General features: G+C 37.8%; 1 protein-coding gene and 1 long non-coding RNA gene across 6 annotated transcripts; one reads left to right on the top strand and one right to left on the bottom strand.

Moving 5' to 3' along the window:
- Window positions 1-43: 43 nt before the first annotated feature.
- Window positions 44-21,674, bottom strand: LOC126918515 (leukocyte tyrosine kinase receptor). Of its 5 annotated transcripts, XM_050726495.1 has the most exons (26): window positions 21,463-21,674; window positions 19,168-19,372; window positions 14,473-15,025; window positions 13,958-14,150; window positions 13,753-13,880; window positions 13,229-13,360; window positions 12,982-13,137; window positions 11,730-11,860; window positions 11,488-11,660; window positions 11,276-11,370; window positions 11,096-11,194; window positions 10,803-10,983; window positions 10,573-10,720; window positions 10,244-10,390; window positions 9,907-10,081; window positions 9,376-9,573; window positions 8,897-9,142; window positions 8,705-8,806; window positions 8,353-8,548; window positions 7,695-7,974; window positions 7,090-7,382; window positions 6,620-6,845; window positions 4,655-4,771; window positions 4,266-4,538; window positions 2,601-3,071; window positions 44-1,891 (listed from the first exon to the last, which is right to left on the bottom strand). In XM_050726495.1, the coding sequence occupies exons 3-26, from the start codon at window positions 14,807-14,809 to the stop codon at window positions 1,844-1,846; spliced, it is 4,545 nt and encodes a 1,514-aa protein (XP_050582452.1). In that variant the 5' UTR covers window positions 14,810-15,025; window positions 19,168-19,372; window positions 21,463-21,674; the 3' UTR covers window positions 44-1,843. The 5 variants fall into 5 exon arrangements, with proteins under 5 accessions (XP_050582452.1, XP_050582453.1, XP_050582450.1 ...); XM_050726496.1 differs by lacking the exon at window positions 21,463-21,674 and having other exon boundaries at window positions 44-1,936; window positions 19,168-19,499; XM_050726493.1 differs by lacking the exon at window positions 21,463-21,674 and having other exon boundaries at window positions 19,168-19,499.
- Window positions 17,343-19,414, top strand: LOC126918544 (uncharacterized). The gene is made up of 2 exons (XR_007711357.1): window positions 17,343-17,694; window positions 17,850-19,414. It is a non-coding gene; the product is annotated as an uncharacterized LOC126918544 (long non-coding RNA).
- Window positions 21,675-22,206: the final 532 nt, after the last annotated feature.

The raw sequence follows: 22,206 nt of genomic DNA, 5'->3' as shown, positions 1-22,206 counted from the left end.
ACGTCTCTCGGTCTATCGAGATTGACAAATAACATACGCATCGTCTTTTCCACAAACATGTCTTTATTACGTTTCACGTACAGATATATGGTGGCTGACTTTCATACGCTGAGCGTACGTATAGTATGTCGTCGTTGTAAGAAAAATAAAAAAGGGCTTGTGCTCAACTTTCACGTTTCGAAAAATTTATCTTTTTCTTTGCCCATTTTTATGATAACGATCGTATACAACAAGATCGATGTTAAAATAATGAACTTTCCACCATCCATCGTTCTTTCACAAGCTAATAATCAACGAATCAACGAGGTAGGCGAGAATATCCTATTATTTATCTGTCATTTTTCATGCACCAACAATTAGCCGGTAGGTTAATTAGCGGCAAGAACGACGACCAATTAAGTTCTCGGTACTTCGTTCGAAATCGATTTTCATCCTTTCCTTTTAACAGTTAAACCATTTGTGAAGAAATTGCGACCGTTGTACGATGGTATATATATTTTTTAAAATCATAATATATGGAGGATGAAGGCGATTCGACCAGCCTCGCCTAAAATTTCCCGACAAACATATGTACGTATATATACATACATATACACGTACACATTATATATATATATATATATATATATATATATATATATATATATATATGTATATATACGTATACGTAAAGGTTTACAGGTGTGTATAGAAAGAACGCAATAGGCTCTTTTTCTTCCTGTGATGTAAATTAAGTCTTGTATATAGCGTATTGTCTCTCCCTTTCATTCGTACTCTCTCATTTAAATTTCTTCTATGTATGTATATTACACGTTGTGTACTTCGCTGTATCTTTAAAAAATTTTTCATATATTATGCGATTTTTGCGATTCTGACGATCGTCCTGCATATATAGTTCGTAAAGAACAAGAAGGAGACCATATACGCGTGTATACGAATTTCTTGGATTAATCCTTCTGCAGGAGGAACATCGACGGTAACGATTCATTAACAACTATATCTACATAGTTTTTCTCGATAATTTATAATATGTCTGCTGCAACTGCGATAGGATGTACGTCAGTATCCGTTGATGTTGGCTGTTACAAAGTATACGTACACATATTGCGTATATACGTGACGACGTGATGATATTTGTCTCAGATTTAACGATTCGAATGCTTTTGTTTCGTGGTATGCATGCGTGTACCGGACACAACGACAATATCTCTACGTTTTGTTTCTTCCTCTTCTTCTTTTTATTTTGTTTGTTCAACTCTTTTACATACAATATAATACGTAGATACGTGTATAACTTTTACGTGTGTGTACGAAGATGCACGTGTGTTCTTATGTGCGTGTACGCAATTTCGAGAAAAGGGATTTAGTTGAATTTAATAACGGACGGTCTGAAGCTCGTAATGTTTCACGGTTATTGCAATTCCCTGTGTTCAGTGATTCGTCGATGATTTATGATTAATGTATGTCCTAATAGATATCGCGCGACCGCCCATCTAGTAAACGCAATTAAATTCTTCCCTCTTCTATGTGGACGAAAATAGCTGTTTTCGCGTTCGAAGAACAGAAAGAGAAGGCGGAAAAGACGAGGAAAGGAAAGGAAAGAAAAGAAAAGAGTGAGAAATTAACGCGAAATCACAAGATTCACTCATAGCAGTGTTTCTTCGGAATACACGCGACGTGAATATTCTTCGTCGCGTATCCAGAGAAGCGATGAGGAGTCCTTGAAACGCATCGCCATCGATACTACGGTTACCGTTGCAGAACGTCGTAATGATTTGGAGTTGGTCGCATGTATCGTAACATCAACGACCGGGGAGTCCTGTCACTCCCCTTTGTACAAATCTCAGCAGGAGCATTCCTCTTCCCTTGGTAGCTCGTGACCCAGAGGATCCTTCGTGTGAAGAACAGAGAGACGATAGTTCCATCATACATAGAACTGCGATTAAACGAATTCAGGGATAAGCGTTGCTGGATTATTCGAAATAAAAGACGCGATATCGAGTCTCACGAACGTATTATGCTAATCCTGTGCACTCGAATCGCTTCACTGACAATGGCCCTTCAACGACATCTTGTACACATCGGGCGATACATTTCGTGGCAGTAACTGCTACTTTCTAGAATGGAAAGTGAAGGTGGAGAGTGCAGAGGGTTACATGTGTTCCGCGTGTAAATGACCATGATTGGAAAAAATAATCTAATTTTTGTTATCGAACAAACAATAAAAGAACAAAGCAATATCTCGTTAAAGAAATTATCGTAACGTTTATTACGCGCACTCACTGAGTGGACGTTGCGATTCTTTGAATATTATTCAATTTTTTACGAAAATTCGAGAGAATTCCGAGAAAGAGTGGAGAAGTTAAGTTACTCGTTGTTCCAACGAACGAAATTCTAAATAATTCTATCGTAACATCGCGGGTAACGTTTCTTTGTCAAATAATCGCGAACGATGACACCAGTGGTGGGATTCAGCCGGTTCGCATCGGTTCCTAAAAATTTTCCAGTTCCGACGAACCGGTTGTCAAATTATTCGAGTCCCACCACTATGGGCTACAAAATTCGGTAAAATATTCGATAAAAATGATGAAATTATCTACCTTCTTGATCTCCATACTTCCAGGTGTACTAGAACGCTGTGGTGGCGGCGAGAACGCTATTTTTTCGTATGGTATCGTTCCACGACATAGAGCGCTCGGATCCAAACTGAGCGCAGCCTTTAAGGCGTTTTTCTTTAACATTCCATTTACATTAGTGGCACTCGTATTTAGGCCAGTGTGACTAGGGGAGCAGGTACGTGTGTTCGGTGAGGAATTCGTCGTGTCAGGCGGTGTATCCGACGAAGCAACGATCAGAGAGTCGGAGTTGGTGTCGATGGTAGTTATGCTGTCGTTACCATTTCTTCTATCCACGTCCGTCATCTGGACTGTGCTGCTTCGACGGCACTCGATATCTCCTGGACGGTTGTTTCCATTGTCTTCGATTTTTAACTTACCATTATCTTCGATGTCCTTTGAAGTTCGATGTACGCTTTTTTCTTCGCAATTTGAGTTGTCAACCTTGCGTTTGTTCTGCAAATTCGTCACAATCGTCATCACGATACATATCGTAAATTATGCTCAGCATGTTTCTTATAACATTGGTTGTTAATGCATCCTCGTTGCTACGTATATACGATATATCGGGGGTTGACATAAAGTAACGTTAATTGAATAGATCGGGCGATGGAAACACGGCAGAAATTTCGTCAAGTAAAATTTCGTCCCATCAAATAAAATTCAACGAGATTAAAGAGAAGGGAAGTATCGATAAAATAAGTCATAGGGATATCTTTATTTATCCGTAACGCGCATGAATTTAAAAAAATGAATTTAAAGTTTTTACTTATCCTAATTTACGTAACAATCATTAGGATATGCGTTAGAAGTGAGAAACATTAACAGCCAATGTGTTAAACACGATGTCACACTGCTCGTGCAACAAACAACATCCGGAGTAAAAATCAAATGATCTCAACCTCCAAGGAGATGATGCTTGAAAACGGAAAGCATGACTTAACAGTTGGCGCGAATGCGAGTTTACTTTAGAAAAAAAAGGAAAAGCCAGTAGCCACAGCATATTTATGTGATATACAAACACATACACAGTTACTCACACAAATATCCCTCCATCTTATATACATATCTATACTTCATTATATTATACGCTTCAGTTATTAAAATAATTTTTAATTCGTCATAATGTCAGTCATTATGGTCTATGTTAGTATAAGTATCGATTAAAATTTAATTTCCATTCCTAGGCATTATATACAGTTATTAATAAATAATTCGATTAATTTTCAATTTATAATTTAAGTAGTTATTTTTAAGAGATACTGTTATCTGTGCACATGATAAAGAAAGAAAAGATATCTGACCATCAATCGATTCATCGTTTCTCAGTTAAACGCATCCTAGTTTAAAGTATATTTGTCAATCAAGGTTTATATAATACGTATCCAATAACAACTGGAAACTTTGACTTGGATATATGTATAAGATAAGAAGCGAATATTTTCGTGAATAATTATATATTATTTATTTGAATAATTTTTAATTCAATGTAATTATACTTTATATTAGAGCAGTTAATAAGAAACTTGTAAAAAATATTGAGAAACTAAACTTCCAATTAGCCAAAATGATAAGCAAAAATTTATTTAAACGATGAGAAAAGAAATGTATGCCAGAGAAAGAAATATTTCCAGGCTTTATCCAATGTACCTCTGTATGATTATTCTCATCACTAAAATCATCGCGACTCGCGTTTCCGCCGAAGGTTTGTTCAGAAGTATCTGTATTAGAGCCATACGGATTAGACTGAAATCGTCCTTGCAGACGGTCTGTCGGTTGCACGTTATTTCTTTCATTTGAATTCAATTGGTTCGGATTTTCGTTTCTCGCATTAGGATTATTGCCCGCAATAGCTTCAGCCATACGTTGACTAGCCGATCGCGGATCGATAATTCTGGGTTGCATGTATCCACATGCGTCCAGCTATAAAAATTATAGTATTTACATAGGAAGAGTCGATGCTTAGAAAAGTGTCGCGAAACAGATAGTTTGTAAAGTTAAAAGTTTAAAGGAAATATCAAACGATATCTGCTACTCACTTCTGACTGTACGTTAATGCATTCCGTTTCCGGATCTGGTCTCATGATCGTCACTTCCCGATCGCAGATTGGTAAAATGTCGAAATTTGGCGTTGGATGATTTATCACGTCAGGATCCTAAGGATAAATGTTATTTATTGAAATTTGCTTACTCCGTTCTTGACACATCGACGATAAAATATTCTATATATAGTGTAATAATATTCGGACACTTTTTAAAACAGAATAACTTTTTCAAAACTGGACCGGACGACTCGAGTTTCTTTGATAAGTTTAGAGGGATCGGATCGGTTTATTAGACGCGTAAAAAATTTTTTTTTAAATTGTAATTTGTTGATATAATGAAAAAGATAGTAAGCTCACTTTTTACAAGTTTTATTTTATCTGAATCTACAATAAAAGTTTAAACAACACGTTTTATAGATTTATATCAGTGATACAAATATGTGTTTGAAGTCTTATCAAAATTGGTCGATGCGGAAACAAGCAACAAGTTACGAACATTTAAATTTGTCATAGTTATAGGCTAAAGAGTGGAAAACTGTGATTTTCGCTATAATGATAGCTTTGAACTGTTTGTAGCTTATAACAACGTTAACCGACGTCAATGAAATTTTTTGCACCTATGTATATTATTTAATTTTCGTCTTTGCCGCCTAAAGAATGTGAACCTGATTTACACAGTCTCCTGCACAACAGCAACATCTTCCTACACAATACGTACAATCATCCGTCTCTCTCATCCTCCAACTAACTATATTTCTAACGTTTACTTCTCATTCCAATTTGTGCTTAGGTTCTTATTTGCCCTATCACTACCCTAATCCTTCTATCTACGGACGAATGTGCGTACATTATTAGACGAGACACACACGATATGTATCTTGAAATATATGCAGTCACGCTTGGCGATTTGCTAACGTCTATCAGCCACTGATCCATCTCTTTATCTTTCTCTCGTGCTTTACGAATCTAAATAATTATTCACAACTGCATAGAGACAGTAAGAAATGTCTTCGAGAATCAGTTCCGACAGCAAAACGATTTTGACAGACGAGTAATTAAATTCCTTGATGTCCATGTTTCCAATTTCAGATAGTAGCAACAAAACATAAAAATTAAACATAATGTAAAATAATAAAATTATTAAAATATTAATATGAATTATAATTACGTTATTATCAGCCAAACCTGAGATCGAATTTTGAAAGACTAACCCAGATCATTAATGGTAATCCATAGTAGACTCAAGCTCGTCCAGCATTCGTTTATATACGTGTATAATGTTGTACTGCGTAGAAAGAAAAGACAAGGGTGTTGAGTTTGAGACAATATATTAAAGAATGACCGAAATCCAAGATAATGTCTTTCCCAATACAAATTGTCAAAGTGACCTTTACTATTTTCTTTGCAATTCCGACCAACTCCAATTTTTCCAAGATATCTTTCTGCAAGTAATTTAATAAACTAGTCCTTCTAGCTTCTCCAAGGAGCTCAAGTCGTTTGGTCAAACTTTCAAAAGGTTATTCCTTTTTAAAACGCAATAAAACGTATACATAGTAAAATAGTACTAGTAAAACCATCAGAAAAGGATGTAAATTGATTAATTTTCAAATCAAAATTAAAAGGATTAAAAGGATGTAAACCTGCTGTTAAATCGTCATTACATATCCTAATTTAGAATATCTGAAGAGAACCGAATACCTGTCTCGGAATAATTTATTTTAAAAACTGAGAACGATGGTAAAAATAAATAGGACATTTTAACTTTGGGATATTTATCTGTAATTTTTCTGCTTATTACATGCTAGATGGACGATGGGTGCAAACATTGTGACACATTAAAAATACATGAAATGATCGTTTACGAAATCGCTTGCCGATCACAGTATATCATTCTACTTCATAACTTTAAGCATGTTAATTACTTCAATTACAACTAACGAATAAGTTAATGAGTTTTACCTGTAAGCAGTAACCAATTCTCTCGACGATAGTAGCAAAACTAGGCCGGTCTTCGGGACGTGGGTGCCAACATTGTGTCATTAATCCATAAATAGGATCAGGACATCCCGCTGGTTTTTCTAGACGCCCTCCTAACGTTACCATTGTCATGGCTTCTCTATTAGTACAACCAGTATAAGGTATGTAGCCAAAAGACATAATTTCCCACAGCAATACGCCAAATGCCCTACAGTCGCAGATTAGTCAAGTACATAGGTTTGTTATTTTCTTGCAGGCAGACTAATCGACACTTTTAAATATAATGCTGATTAATCGTTCGAGTCTGTTTGCTAACTGTTGCTACACGCTAATTTCCAAAACACGTACACACATATATGTATAATTAAATTGGCTATTCGTTGGAGTTGCTAATTAATTCGGTGACTATGGATTTATCGTTCCTACCAACTGCTTTGTCAAATAGAACTCACCAAACGTCGGTTTTCGTAGTAAATATTCCATCCAAAAAACTTTCTGGTGGCATCCATTTGATTGGTAACATAGCTTTGCCTCCTTTCCTATAATAATCGCTTCTATAAATATCCTTGGCCATTCCGAAATCAGCGATTTTCCCTATCCGGCCGGGTCCTTTGCACGTAAGCAAACAGTTTCTGGCAGCGATATCTCGATGAATGAATCGAGCCTCTTCCATGTATTTGCAACCGTTCGCGACGTCGTGCCCGCACATTATCAAATCCAGCATCGTCAACGAAGTCGGCCGATCCTGCCAAAACAGGAATATACGCATGCACCCCAATGATGACGAGCGCCAAAAATTAACAGCTGTCCCTGTTTAAATCGTAATCGAGAACGACACATAGTTAACGGGAACTAATCGAACTAAATACAAAAACTTGGGTGCATAAAAATCCTTTCGATCGTGTAAATAGCAAATGGTGAAACAAAAATGAACATTCTTAACATAAATATAAATTTATTAATTCGAACTTAAGGTATAAATGAATGTAAAATTGCTTCAAGCATACAGTGGTGTACAGGAATTTGTAGCATTTTTTGTAAAAGGAATGCCATTTACCGCACGTGGCCTTTCTTCTCGAAGAAAGTTTTTCAAATTTCCACCAGCAAGCAATTCTAACACAATGTATTTTGGATTTTTATCAAAAGAAACTCCGATAAAGTGTACTATATTAGGGTGATTAAATTTGCTCATAATTAAAGCTTCCATCATGAAATCTGCTTCGGTTTGAGGCCTGGACGAAGAAGGTATAGTCTTCACAGCGACAGGGTGTTCTTCGTTGCGTCTGTATTTGTACACACCTTGGAAAACTTCGCCAAAAGCGCCTTGACCAAGGGGTCTGCCACACAAATAGAAGAAGATATGCTTAGTTTGAAAATATACGAAGAAGAAGTAACAAGTACGTTCTCTATTTTAACTAGATTCTAATCCGGAATTTTAACTCATCGTCATCGTCATCATCAAGTACCAATCGATCAAATAACGCGTTGAAAATTCGCGACATTATCGTAGAATGTAAATGAAATAATTTACTCATCGAAAAATGCATTAGAGTAACAGGTACTTTACGGATGCCATTAAACGAGTCGGAGAAAAAATCATAGGAATTAGGTATGCGATATACACATGCGTAAGTCATTAAGTGAAAAGGAAGATAACGACGCAAAGTTGACCCTTGATAGATTCGATCGTTGATGGCCCTGAAATTTATACTTACTTTACCAAAGTGATATATTCGCGAGGGATTTGCGGCAAGTCTTTAAAGCTATAGAGATTTCCAGCAAACTCGTAGTTTGGATTGAATTCAGTCATCATAGTTTCGGAGACAGCACGTAGAGACCTTAATTCAGTTCCGTTACCAAACATTATTTGTCGTCGTTGTAAAAGTGCCTTTCGACTTTGGTAACGATTATCTATCGACAAATATGATTCGCATTTACCATCGAAGTAACACTGTATACGTTGCTATCTACTTTCAAACGTTTCAAATGTCGCTCGCGTTTTTCAAGATACGAAATCTCGAAGATCAGAGAAAATTATGTACGTTACGGTATCAAATAGTTTCTTACAAAGTAGTAGGCAGAGAGCGGTGAAAGCAAAGAGTAGGCCAATGCTTACAGCTATCAACAAGATCATGTACGTTTGATGAGTAACCTTCGATTCGTCAGCCACTGCGAATAGAACAATTATTATATACGTTATTTTATGCAAATCTATCGAGAAGAAGGAAAGGAAATTGGCTTGTTTCTCGGTTTACTTACTAACGCAAGATCTCGAATCGTTACTTAATAACCAGCCTGGAGGGCACAGACACTTTATCTCGCTAAGATACCGATCGAGACAAACGCAACGGAAGTCGCATTGACAACCGCTGACAGCAGGAATAATGTAAACCTCCCCAGGCCCATGATTTATTCCTGCCCGGAAATGAACGTGCATAAGTTCGAGACTAGCGTAGGAGTAACCACCTTCGCCGTTACCCCGTTCCTTGTGACCGGTATTGCCACCTGAATCATTTTATTTATGGAATTATCGAGAAGTAGATTCTTTTGATAAGAATTAATGGTCAAGATAAAATTAGATTATCCTTTCATCAATCTGCCCTGACCTGAAATTCAAAACACTGAATACTTGAAATACAGGAGTTAGGAATTTCAAATACAACTACAATCAAAGATATCGTACAGCACGATTCATCGTAAATTCGGTGTTTGAAATCGTTTTAATACCGATTCGTTACCTATGTAACCACCGCCACCGCCTCCTGTAAGACATCCACCACCTCCGCCACCGAATCCTCCGTTTCCGTGATTCGAATTTCCAGGACCGCAACCAATTCCACCTATGCCACCCGTAACAAGGGTCCCACCAGCGGAAGATCGTTGACCCGAAACGCTAGTCGATGACCCGTTCCATCCACCGCCAGGACCACCTGTATCTAAATCATAGATTTATGTGATTGACAGAGTTTCGAAGCAACTTATAGCTGCAACACGACGTTGCCTAAAAAAAATTGAAGCATCGTTGGTTGACCTCCAAGTTGAAAATTCAATTAAATTGCAAACTATAAGATTACTCATTTTCTTCCGTACTTTTTTCCCTTAACGTTAATCCTTTCGTTATTCAGGAAACGTATAATTCTTTTTATGAAAAGTAACATAATCTATCGAAGAATAATTTTCTAAAATTATAATAATAATAATAATAATAATAATGTATATGTTACGCTAAAGACGTAAATTAAGAATCTAACATTCTAACTATAATTTACCTGCTTCTGCTGAAAGAATCGTTCCCGAAATGGGTTGTCTTCCGAAAGGAGCGGCTGCTTGTCCATGTTGGTCATGTTGCTCATGTTGATGGCCATTACTAATAAATGGTCCCAGTCCTAAACCACCACCACCTCCTGCGATAAGTATCGGATGTTGGTCTCCGTTCTTTTTTAACTGTAACATAGGATTGATAGGAAAATGATAGCCGAGGACATAACAAGTATAGGACAATAATTCAATTACATTAATGGGATTAGGCACGATGATTTTTGAATATTTTAATAATTTAATAAGATTAAAAATGTACGTTGTACGCATGTAAAAATGTACGCTTACTGTAAAAATGTACGTTGCTCCGCCACCACCACCACCACCGTCTTTTATCTTGATATTCTTTACTTTGTGTACTTTAGAACCCCCTGAAGGAATGGAGGATCCGTACGATCCAACACTTTGACAGCTATCTAATTCTAATCCCAAGTTCTAAAAACAATTCATCATTCATCATGTATAGTTAAAGGATATTCATTTTTAAGAACTTTTTGGAACGATTTCCAAAAAAGTTCCGAAATAAATATTACACGTGTGTATGTAAAATCGTTTCATCGACGGAACATCGATGCTTTTATATTGTTCGTACTATATAGTAAATATGTGATTCTTACTTTAGGACATGCGTCCATTCCTGGCTGTCCCACCATAAAATACAATTGTTCACCTTTTTCTAATTCAATTACACCACGGGCAAGTGCACCTAATGTACTTCCCATACCGCTAGAACCTTTTCCTCCACGGGCACCCATTGCAATCAATCTACATTCACGATGATGTAAATGTTAGTTCAGTTTTAATATTTTATAAATGACAATTCAGAGAATTTCGAATAAATTCTCACGTGTAATATCCACCACGAGGTGCTGTCCACCGTTGAACTCCATTTAAATTGGAGGGAAGAGACTCTTCCACTGCTGCTGAAGGTGCAAGTACTTCTATATCTGTACTATTGTATTCTTCGGTACATTGTTCGCTACTGGGACCTGTTCTTCCTGTATTTCCACATGTAGTAATTCGTATAACTGAAAAAACGAATACAAAGAATAATATGATAAAGAAATTTCAATATGTATTGTGTGAAAACTTCGTAGAATGAACAATGATATTTTTGTTAGAATAGTTGAAACACGGTACCAGTTTCGTTAACAAAATCTGCATGTGGATCTGGAACTTTTTCCGAATCTATAACAGGATTGTAGTAATTGAAAGATCCCACGACTTCAGGAGGAACTCCTAATAAAAGGTGTGATATTGTATATAAGTATTTTAATAAGTACACATAAGGTATCGTTGGTTATTCATTCGAAAGATTACCAATGCCAAAACACTCTGGACTCAGAGAAAAGTCATCGATCGCTACATCAGCTTTCGAATAATAGCCTCTGCTTGCTTCAAACTGCAGCAAATATCTGAACAAATAGTATACGTATTAGATAATCGCTTTTTTCATATCTTCGACTAAATTTCGCAATATCTTTATGATATTTAATATCTAAATGAAATTGAACGCTTTAGTAAATGAGCACCTGTATTTGATATCGGGCAGAGGAACAGCTTGATTGTACCAAACATCACTTTTGTCGCCACTAAGATAAGACCACCATAATCGTTCCGTATGGCGTTGATGCGGCTTCACCTGAATTAGATACAATCCAAGCGAACCGCTGTTTGCACCATATTGATGGTAAAAGAACCGCACCTGTTCACATACATACATGTTAATGCGTTTTGTATTTGCTTTCGTTTATTTTGAGATAAAGCAACTTACTTGACACGATTTATGATAAGGACTTTTTGGATCGCCATTATAAGGTGGCGTTGGATTGTACAATGGACTCTCAATGGTACCACGACTACCATATTCCACTCGAGGTGACATACTTACATAGGCGTATGTCCCTGTAATGGAAAATTAACATGGAGATAATTGTTTACCAAAAGTATTTCTAGTCTGTCATTTGGATAAAAGTTGCATTTGTATTTACATTTTATCTATTTCAAAGAGATTCGAAGATAAAAGAAGAAACAATATCGTTAATAAAAATTTGCTCCTTTCAGGTCATTCCATAAGTAACGACGTTTCGTATCTTACTTTAGATAAATGTGCGTCTCATCTTTCACTGATGCGTTTGTGGAAACATCCCCTTTATTTGTTAGAGTACCCTCTCGACATTCCGCAACCATAATGTGTATTCAAAGCAATTAGATCGATACATTAAAAGAGGTTACACACTGAGTGTCAACGAAAACCATTCGCGGCATTGTACACTACACGAATTTAGAAAAGGCAGTATAACCAAGAACACGAACCAAAGATATGAAAAATATGTAAGAAGATATAAAGCTTTGAACGCCTGAAACAGTCGCCTGACCTTCGTTACTATGGCTATGTTTTAAGAAGAGAAAGCGAAGACATTCGAAGATGTTTTCATTAATTAGACCCTCTACCTTACTGCGTGGTAGTGGGCTCTAACAGGCCACAATGGTTTTTTGATTAACTGCCACGCCTAGGATACTTTTTCATTCTCTGTGCAATCGTCGACGCGGACGAACGTCGAAGAGTGTTCTACGCGTTGCGTTACATAAGAATAAACGTAAGTATTAATTTGTTTCACAAAGTTAAAATTAAGAAACGACGTTGCTTATGAAACTTATGGATGACCAAATATTCGAATCATGTTTTGTAATCGGTAACGTCACGCACGTGCAATGAAAATTTCGTTATTGAGTTTTAATTATTTTTTGCAATTTTACAGTACGATTAATTTAATAAAAATTAATGGCGAAGAATCATTTTACTCGCGTTGCAAACAAAATTACGTGACAAAATTCCCGTACATGGTTATTTCCACGCTTTCATTGATTCATTCATGAAATTAATAATAAATCTAGACAAGCGTAGTTAAAAAACCAGTGCAAATGCAAGATCCGTCGAAACGTAGATGCAGACGAGGTCATATGTAACTATACGTGCATATATACATATATACATATACGTATATACATGTACATGTACACACCGGACGCATTGCGGTATGTATGATCGTAACTAGGTCCAGTTTTCTCGGACGGTGTTGCACCACGGTGGAGCGTCCAATTTAAAGGTCTTTCCGGTACATTCTTCCAGCCGCACCATCCCTGCTCGAAATTGCATCTGGCGTTTGCCGGTATTTTGTCTGGAATACGAATACACCTTTATTATAGTCTGTCATGCATTGGAACGATGAAATCGGAGCGAAAAGCGCTAGGTAATAATTTAACAATTACCGCAATCACCGTCTTCGTCTTCGCCGTCGGCGCAATCTTTCGTTAAGTCACAAACACGTGTTCTGTTTAAACAGGAGCCATTCTTACAGCGGTACATGTCCTCCGTGCAGGCCATCTTCACCGGTGTTGATTCTGCAAACAAGATGCATTTGTTTTTCTTTTCTCGAGCATACATCAACGTTTGTTCGGTTTCTTCACGTGTTTAGATTACACCGCGTCGAGCTTTCTAGTTCTAGAAACTTGAAATTTCCTTTACTATATCTCGTCCTATTATTTTGTTCTTTTTCTCGTTCGTTCACCAGTGGGACATGCAGAGAAATTCCACGATGTTTCTGTCTGAATGCGGTGCTGCTACGATTCTACTTGTTTCATACACGTTACTTGTACGGCTAATATGGCAATGCGATGCGTTTCATATACCTGGTATGAAAATTATCGTAGTTCGACATCATAGTTGACAAGCGAGTTTCCTGTCGCAAAGCTATTTACCATGAGAATAATCCCTAAATAGAGATAATAATTACCTGGAAAACAGTCGATCAGATGAATATTATCAACAGCGATGCTAGAGTTAGAATAGGGCACCGTCATCTCTATAAGTAATTGATGTGGTTGACTAATTGCTCCTAGTGTGAAACGCATTACTCTCCATCTGCAATGCAGCGAGTAAATCAAACTAACTCTGATTTTTATCGATACAACGAATAAGATTTTCATGCGATTACATACTCTGCGTAATTATTTCCTGGCTTTCCCGTGGCAACCCAACTTGTATTATTCTTGATTATGAGTAACTCGATATCACCACTGCTCATCTCCACTTGATACAGAGATAATTCTAATACACAATGTAATCCAGTGGGAGGAATCGTGGCGGACCATATTTGAGTCTTTCCAGGGCCGGTGAACCATAAAAAATGTCCTGGTAAAAAAAAAAAAAAAAAAAAAAAAAAAATTATCGTTAGAGAAGATTTTTCGCGCATGTTCCAGCTTTTAATTTGCATCCGGTATCCAAATCGATATTATACGTTATGTTGTATAAAGGTACATATCGACTCGGTTCTATAACGTACGGAACGAATTAACGCGTAAACTATCCTCCTACGATCTAACGCGTAGCTAAATACATTCACTTTTATTAAATATACATATATATATTTAATAAATAATAACAATCGAAACGATTGAAAGAAAAACTAGCTGATTAGATTTGGTAGATCTAACGTTTAAGAAGCGCATCTTACCCTTGGTCGAATTACTGGCATCGACGGTAGGCCCGTATCTATTTCGCACCGATGGCGTGGTTCTTTTGAAGGTTTCATCCCACGTCCAATCACAGGTCTCGTCAAGGTCGCAGTGGCCGAGCTGAGTCAATCGGTTCAGAGCAATCTGCAAGTTGTTGGTCCCGCGCGGCATCCTCTCTTTCCAATCGCAACTGGTACCCGTGATGTAAAACAGCCCAACAAGGATTCTCAACAATAGATCGCCTTTCAAGCCGAATTTACGCCGCCAATCGTGCACGGTGTGACTCGCCTGTTCGAAATTCGCGGTCAACACCCCAGACCGCGTACTTTTCACCATTACTCTATACTTTCCTTGTGTATCCGTTCAATATACCCTGCAAACGTAGCAGCCAACAAATTTTTACATGCGTTTTCCTTCTGTCCTTCCTTTCTTTTAAGGATTTCTCTTCTTCTAGCAGCTGTTTTCCTTCTTTTTCTCATTACGTAATATACGTCCGACACGGGCATTTTCATCACTGTCGGACTCAGTGGTTTCAACGAAGCTTGCAGCTACCTGTTCGTCGCAGAAAACGCGCCTGATCGAGTAATTCATACGTTTCCGAAGCCTTCGAACATCAAGCGAGTAGATTTCTAGCAAGTTCTCTAATTACTTTTACAATTGCAGTTCGAACTTTTGCGGTTTCCTGTCCGCCGAAGCCTTCTCGGTATTTTTAATAAACAACCAACTCGGCGGTTTTTTCATTTTTACAGACTTTCAGGCAGCAATTTTCTGAATTATTATTACAGTCGTTTAGTACGCAAGTAACGGTCGAATGAGATTCTATTTATCTGCCTTCGATGTTGAAACTTTTGGCCCACAAAATCGGAGAAAACCGAAAATATCCAAGTTGTAAGAAACGTAAAACGTAAATATCGCGAGACAAAGGAAAATATGGGAATGTTATTCGATAAGTCTGCTTATTTTGCTTAATATTTACATAATAAAAGTAATATTTTTTACGCTGTATCGTTATAGCAGAGCTATAGTTAAAGCAAAGAAAATTACTCGTGAAAACGAGAGGACGAACTGGATGATGAAACGATGCGGTGATTGGCGGAAATGGAATAACTGATTCGTCGATATTTCATAATTTCCGGCATGTCGGTAATAACGAAGACGTCCCATCGTACTGGTAACGGTGGTAATGCCAATAGCGAAATTTATCCGAATGTCATTTTCATTACGCTTGCGTAGAATAGGGGCTACATTTGTTTGGTCTATCATCTTTTTTTTTTCAACTTCTGAACACGACAAGACCTGTATCGTTCAAGTTCAAACTAACGAATTAAAGGAACGCGATTGTTCGAAGAACGCAACTTTCATATTTCATATTTCCAACTTCTTTTTCTTGCAGCGATAATTTAAGAAAACAAAGATTTTTCAATGTCCGAGTGAAAAGATTATTTTCTATCTACCGCAAAACACTTTGACGTAGTTGCGTCTTATCTAATATTCTACGCGGCTATATAAATAACACGAACCCTTTTAACGGAACGAACTATTGAAAACCATAGGAAATCGAGAGAAACGCACCCGTTTTTCTTTTCAAATATTTAACCATAATTTACCCGTTGTTAACCGTTTGCCCAATCTTTTCTCGTCGAGTGAAAAGCTATAACTATCGTTAACTAGCAAACATCGATCGAAATTCAACGAATCCTTGCTAAATTCTAGCTAATTCTGGCTACTATTCAGCGACGCGAACTCGCTGAAAATGGATCCGCCTGTCGTTCCCTCTTTGTAAATCTTTGTGTAGTAACCCCATACACATTGTAATGGTTCGAAACCTGCATCTATTTTTCGTAGGTTCACAGCGAACGAGCACCTATGTTTCTCGACAGCTTGTACCTCCTTCTTAACAAAAATATTCTATGGACAGAAGAAGAGATAAGGATTTGAAAACATGGCCGTGTAACTTAAAAAAATATCATAAGATTATACTTTCTAATTATGTACATTTTTTGCAACAAAATAAAAGACACTAGCAACTGCAATTTGTGAAAATCTCTGTGTCGGAGAATTGGACATAGAAAGAGCATTTGGGTAGATTTACAACGTGATGACAGAAAAGTCGAGAAAGAACGAACGTAGATAGGAGGCTAGACGGCTTCAACTTGTATCCATAGATACCGTGAACAAATTATTCAGGATATTTCTATCGATCTTTTAGTCACTCTTGGTTCAAAAGCTTAACAACATACCACATGTACTTGCCGTATAACGGGATATTAATAATGCGTAAGATATCAGGTGAATCGATAGCGCATCTAACGATTGTCCATTGCTCGTATCATTCCGTAACAATAATACTGCGTTAGAAGTATTATAAATATTCGGGAAGTTCTTGACGGTAAGAAACAACTGCTACACGCCAGACATTTAGCATATTTTTCCCTGTTATGAAATCGATTGTTATTCAAAATATATACATATTTCAAACAGATTGGTCAACAATTTCGACCCAAGATTTACAAAGTCTAAGCTGGTACGTATGTATGGACGTACATATTGCATAAGTAAGCACATTTTCTCTAAAAAGAACGAAATAAGAGTAGAAATTGTTGGGATAGATCGGAGTCAAAATTAACAAGTTAGATGTTTCAAAATTAGTATGGTCGACATAGCGTTGGTTATACGATGAAAGATTACGATCGAAATATACACATCCATATTTTAGCAGCCTAAAATAGCCACGTGTAGCGAACGATATAACTTTTCCATGGCATAAAGTTGCTGTTTCTTAGAACAGTGGTTTAATATTTCGTCGTCGCCGCATCGTAATACGATACGATATTCCTAATAGCAGCGAATCCGTTACAGTTCAAATTATGAAGCAACTATGTAACGCGGGCAGTGCGAGGCAGTGCCTCGTCCGAGTTGCCTCCTGCTGTCACATAGCCACAGAGTACGCGAGGCAAGAGAGGCAGGCTGAGCCGCAGTTTCCAACATCGAATGCATCTCCAAACGAAGCGAGTAACAGCTCGTTCAGACGGTCTTTTCGTCGGTAATTTACAAGTAATTACGGTGATCTTACCGGAAGCAGCGTCCACAGGTTTCCGTATTTTCGTCGCACGTTCAGCTTCCAAAACATATGGTTTCAATGAAGTGCGTAATAGCTATTACTGTAATAGCTTATTCGCGCTACGACGATTTATTCACTCGTCGATTCCAACGTCCGTTGTGTAAGTTACATACGTTTCATATACGTGTATACCGTGAAATCACCGATCCGGTCGCTGTTGACGCTCGGTTTTGTCAACGTACGAAATGATTCAGCAGTTAAAACAAATCGGTCGATATGGGTCGGTTTTCTTTTATATCGATAACCTATTTTTAGAAGAGTCACGGAGACTATAGAAGAGTGGGGAATGATAAAAATAAATACGCAATTTTTAATATCGTTAGTGGAGCGAAGGTTCGCTATTTGGGATAAAAAGATTTTGATAAAATTAATAGATTAGCAAATAAAATTTCCCAAAGTGAGAAAGAAAGTGATCGCATTCCATTTTCTAAAAGTCTTTTGCCATCGTTACGTACATTCAACAATGATGAAATTCTAGAATTTCAAGTCGGAGTTATAAATTTAATGCAATAAATTTTTAAAAAGACACGCTCTTCTAGACGATCGATGAATGAATTCTATGAATGGGAAAATTATGGAAATCGGAAACGGCACCGACATAGTACTACATCACCCTTTTTAATGGTAAGTCCAACGAAGCCCGTGATTAGGTCGAAAGTTAAGAATCCGATCATTCAATTATAGTTTTGCATCGAACTACATGATTATATGTATATAATGACGATAATTTAAAAATTATTGTCATTTGGGTTCTGTAATATCTAGCTCAATTCTAATTTACAAACTTCCTCTTCATGTAATCTCAAAAATTAAATTGCATATAATGTATATAATGATAACGATTTAGAAATTAATATTAACCGTACCATCGCTTTCCCTTCGGGACTGACGCTTAGTCCCATAGTTTTGTTAAATCTCTTTCCACTTTTTCCAACAAATCATCAAACGTAGATATTGATATACGAAAATAGTAAAAAAAAATGTTACTTCATCATCTGGTAGGAAATGAACCTATCTTTTATAACAGGATGCAATCGCCATCGACGATAGATAATACCAAAACATAATGAATCCGTTATGATGATTTACATCCATTTTGTCCGACTGCAAATAGTAAATTAGACGAATAAACAACATAAGCATAGGCTTGGATGAACTGTTGGATTTTCAGTAAAAATATGGAACTGCGTGAACGTTGCTTTCGGTAAAACTTTACCAAATCGATGAAAAAAAGTTGAAAGATAAAGATAAAACAATCGTAAGCCATCTAAAGTCGATCGAGATTGAACATAATGACACAGACCACAGCTGATGCGGTATTCATAAAAGATAGACAAATTTGAAAATCAAGTTAGTAACGTTGCAAGATATCTTTTAAAAATGGCCGTTGAACTCTAATCTTTCTGACATCGCCGACCGCGAGAGTCAGCTTTTTTTCGATTTATCTAAATTCCAAATTTTATCGTTCATCGCCGGAAAAGAAGTCTGTCTCGGCAGGGTTAAAAACAGGAAAAAAAATGGTACGTTAAAGTATCTTATTGAAAGCATCGATCCGATCAAGAGTCGGGCATACCTTCGATCGAAAATAACGTTGTACAATATGCCAGCATAGTTTCCCGTGGTTCATCTGTTCCGTATCATTAGCAGACCCTCGGTATGTTCAATCGCCGAGCGCTTTCTTCCTTCAATCCCTCATCGTCCGGTACAAAGTACGAACTTCAATAGTTTTCGATAATTCGCTAGCCACCAATTACGATGCTTGCCGCGATTCTTGTCACCTGTGCGAAATGCAATACGTTTAGGGAATGTCACGTTTCAAATATGTACAACATTTTCAACTGAAGAGACAGAAGACGATAACACGATCCTGGCGAACGACAAATCGTAACTAGCCGCATCGCGTTATAGGATCTCATACTCTCAACTGGATAATCTGTCGTCTGTTGTTAACGACAATGACAATCCAATGACGAGACGGTTTTATTTTTCTCTCTAACTAGCCAGCGTGCGTGTTATCCACCCTCTCCTCTCTCTTTCTTTCGTGATCCGATTCCCTTCAATTCTCGCGCGCTACGCGTTCCTCCATACATTCTCTGTCTGCCTGTCTGCCTATCTTTTCCTCTCTTTAGAATGCCATCTCCCTCCTTTCCGGAATATTCGAGCGGTCGTTCCACAAGTGCGAATTAAGCGCTCCCCCGACTCAATTCGACGCAGTTTCAACGATACTCGTTACTCTTATTTCCGCTTCTCTTTCCCCTTCTCTTTCCCTTGCGCGTACAATCACGCAGTCTTCTCCGATTTATCCACTAATTTTATGATTTATCATTTTCATACGCTTTTCATACTCTGTTCTTTACTTCGAATTCTCACAATCACTTTACCCGAGTTTCACAGTTTTGAGTTCGTCGAGTATGCACGCTACTATCACGCGCGAGACAATAGTAAATTTTCTATGCAACAGGAACGCGTGCATACCTGGGTGGCGTGGCGTCGTAAACATGCTTAGTACGAGAGCAATGAAGCGCGTCGATGATACACTGAGGTTAAAAAAATTGAAAGGTTACGCCGCAAGTTCACGCGCTCGCGAATACAGTGACATTTTCTACCGACGATCGACAAGAATTCTTCTTCGGCTCTTTCTCGAGTTACCTCTTCGAAAAGTATTTTGGTTTTCAAGAATGTCAAATATACGGCAGATGTTTCTTACCAATTAATTTTATACACCAAAAATCAAGAATGTCTCATATATCAAGGGAGGCATGAAATAAAAATAAAAATTGAACAACTATTCGCCACGCAATAGTGATAGAGAAAAGCAACTAGTACAGCTTTGCTACGAACATTATTGTACGAGTAACGAATAATTTTAATCATATTTTTATCTTTTATCGCTAATTCGATGATAGCGCATAGAATAGCCCATTAATTTATCGTTAGTGTAGGAAACAGATTAATTATCGTTCTGATATCAGGTTTCCTTTGGTTGCTTCGAGAACAAGAAACTCAATCTTGAATTCATTCGGCGCGCAATCGTCGTAATTCGTTGAGAAATACTAACAGATGACAGAAGCATATAGGAAAATACATCGAAACTATAACGAAATAAGATAAAACGTTTCAAAGGCTAATGATATTTACTAAAAAATAAAAAAATCGATGATGTCGTATTGACAAATACGTGCTGCATATATTAATATCACGAATAAAGGAGAAGTTGATTTTTCTGGTGTTGCATAATTATTATGCATAGCTCTGGTTACTAATTACGCGATGATCTTGGAAACAAACTCGCGTACAATACGTTACGAATCACCGAGAGATTATTTTCCAACTCGATTCAGCTGCTTTTAATATTTTTCCTCTTAATTAAGGCGTTTGATCTTTGAAAAATTGCACAAGAAAAATCACTGCTCTTTGAAAGAGCGAAACGGCAGAATAGGACGATCCGTGATTTGACACGAGATATCGAATTTTGATAAATCACGCTACGAAGGTATCACCGTTCCTTGCATTTCGTTTAGGTCGAGATATTTTAAACGTACGACAAACCGAGCTGGCTTTTCTGTGCTTTTTTGCTTTTCTACACCCTCGAATGTTGTTACGTCTGATAAATTTCAAGCATGAAATTTTAACCGTGGGAGAGTTACGTTTGGAACCTCAAATATCAATACGGTACAGGTCCTTTTTCCTACGGTCTGAAATATTTTTCTAAACACACTTCCTCTCTATAAATTCCGATTCTCAATTTGAGTAAAAATTGTACAAACGATGGCTCGTGAAATAGAGTAACACTTGTATAAGAATGTCATATTTATCTTGCTCTAAGTTCAAGTAGCAACAAGAATTCGATTAGATAAGTGGTACTTACATGGAGTAGTAACGAGGTCAGTCAGCTTCGAGTATCCGCGAATCGTCCCGTGTACACAAACAGATCACACATCTAATAACCTCGTTCCATCAACCGATCACATATTTTCTTCGCGGCGACCTCTCGCATCTGTCACCCCAACAACGAACCACCCTTTTCGCTTTGTCGCTCGCTCGCTCACTACCTCGCGACACACGTTCACCGAGAACGCTATCAGCTGAGACTACGAGGATCGCCGATAGTCAACGCGAGAGTCATCCCGACTGATCTCGATGGAAAACGCAACGTCAGTTGATGGACAGCACGCGTGGACCGCACAAATTGATTCTATCGTAACGCAAGATCTCGCACTCCCGAATCCAGCACCACGTCTTCCATATCTCGTCCCGCGACGACAATCGATAAAAGTCACCTCTCTTTCTCTCACCCTATACCTATCCTTCTCTTTCTCTCTTCCTCTCGTTTTCGTGTATCTTCTTCGTTTATCTGTTCGTCTCTGGGTATCCTGATTGTCGCGAGCACTCTCTATTCTCGATTCTCAATTCGCGGTAAGTATCAAGAACGATTATCCCATGGAAGATCGCAGCACGACATTTCTGGGCAATCGCGGATATTGGAGGGTCGGGAGCAACAGAGTAGCGCGGCTCGCAGCTAGCAGCGCGGCCCTTTGCGCGTACACGCGTGGACCGAGCACATCGGCTGGTTCAGCAGCCACCGATCGATGATACGTTCATCAGGATTCAC

This window comes from Bombus affinis, chromosome 7, assembly GCF_024516045.1.
Source record: "Bombus affinis isolate iyBomAffi1 chromosome 7, iyBomAffi1.2, whole genome shotgun sequence".
Taxonomy (NCBI): Eukaryota; Metazoa; Arthropoda; class Insecta; order Hymenoptera; family Apidae; genus Bombus; species Bombus affinis.
This window is presented reverse-complemented; position numbering and strand designations above follow the sequence as displayed.

What these genes read in the sequence shown, in the direction of transcription:
- LOC126918515 (XM_050726495.1), bottom strand. Translation starts at nt 14,809, where the DNA reads ATGGTGAAAAGTACGCGGTCTGGGGTGTTGACCGCGAATTTCGAACAG. An exon ending in TACATACCGCAATGCGTCCG is followed by an intron (nt 11,861 to 12,981) that starts GTGTGTACATGT and finishes TTTCCATTACAG; the next exon opens with GGACATACGCCTATGTAAGT. An exon ending in CTTATCATAAATCGTGTCAA is followed by an intron (nt 11,661 to 11,729) that starts GTAAGTTGCTTT and finishes GTATGTGAACAG; the next exon opens with GTGCGGTTCTTTTACCATCA.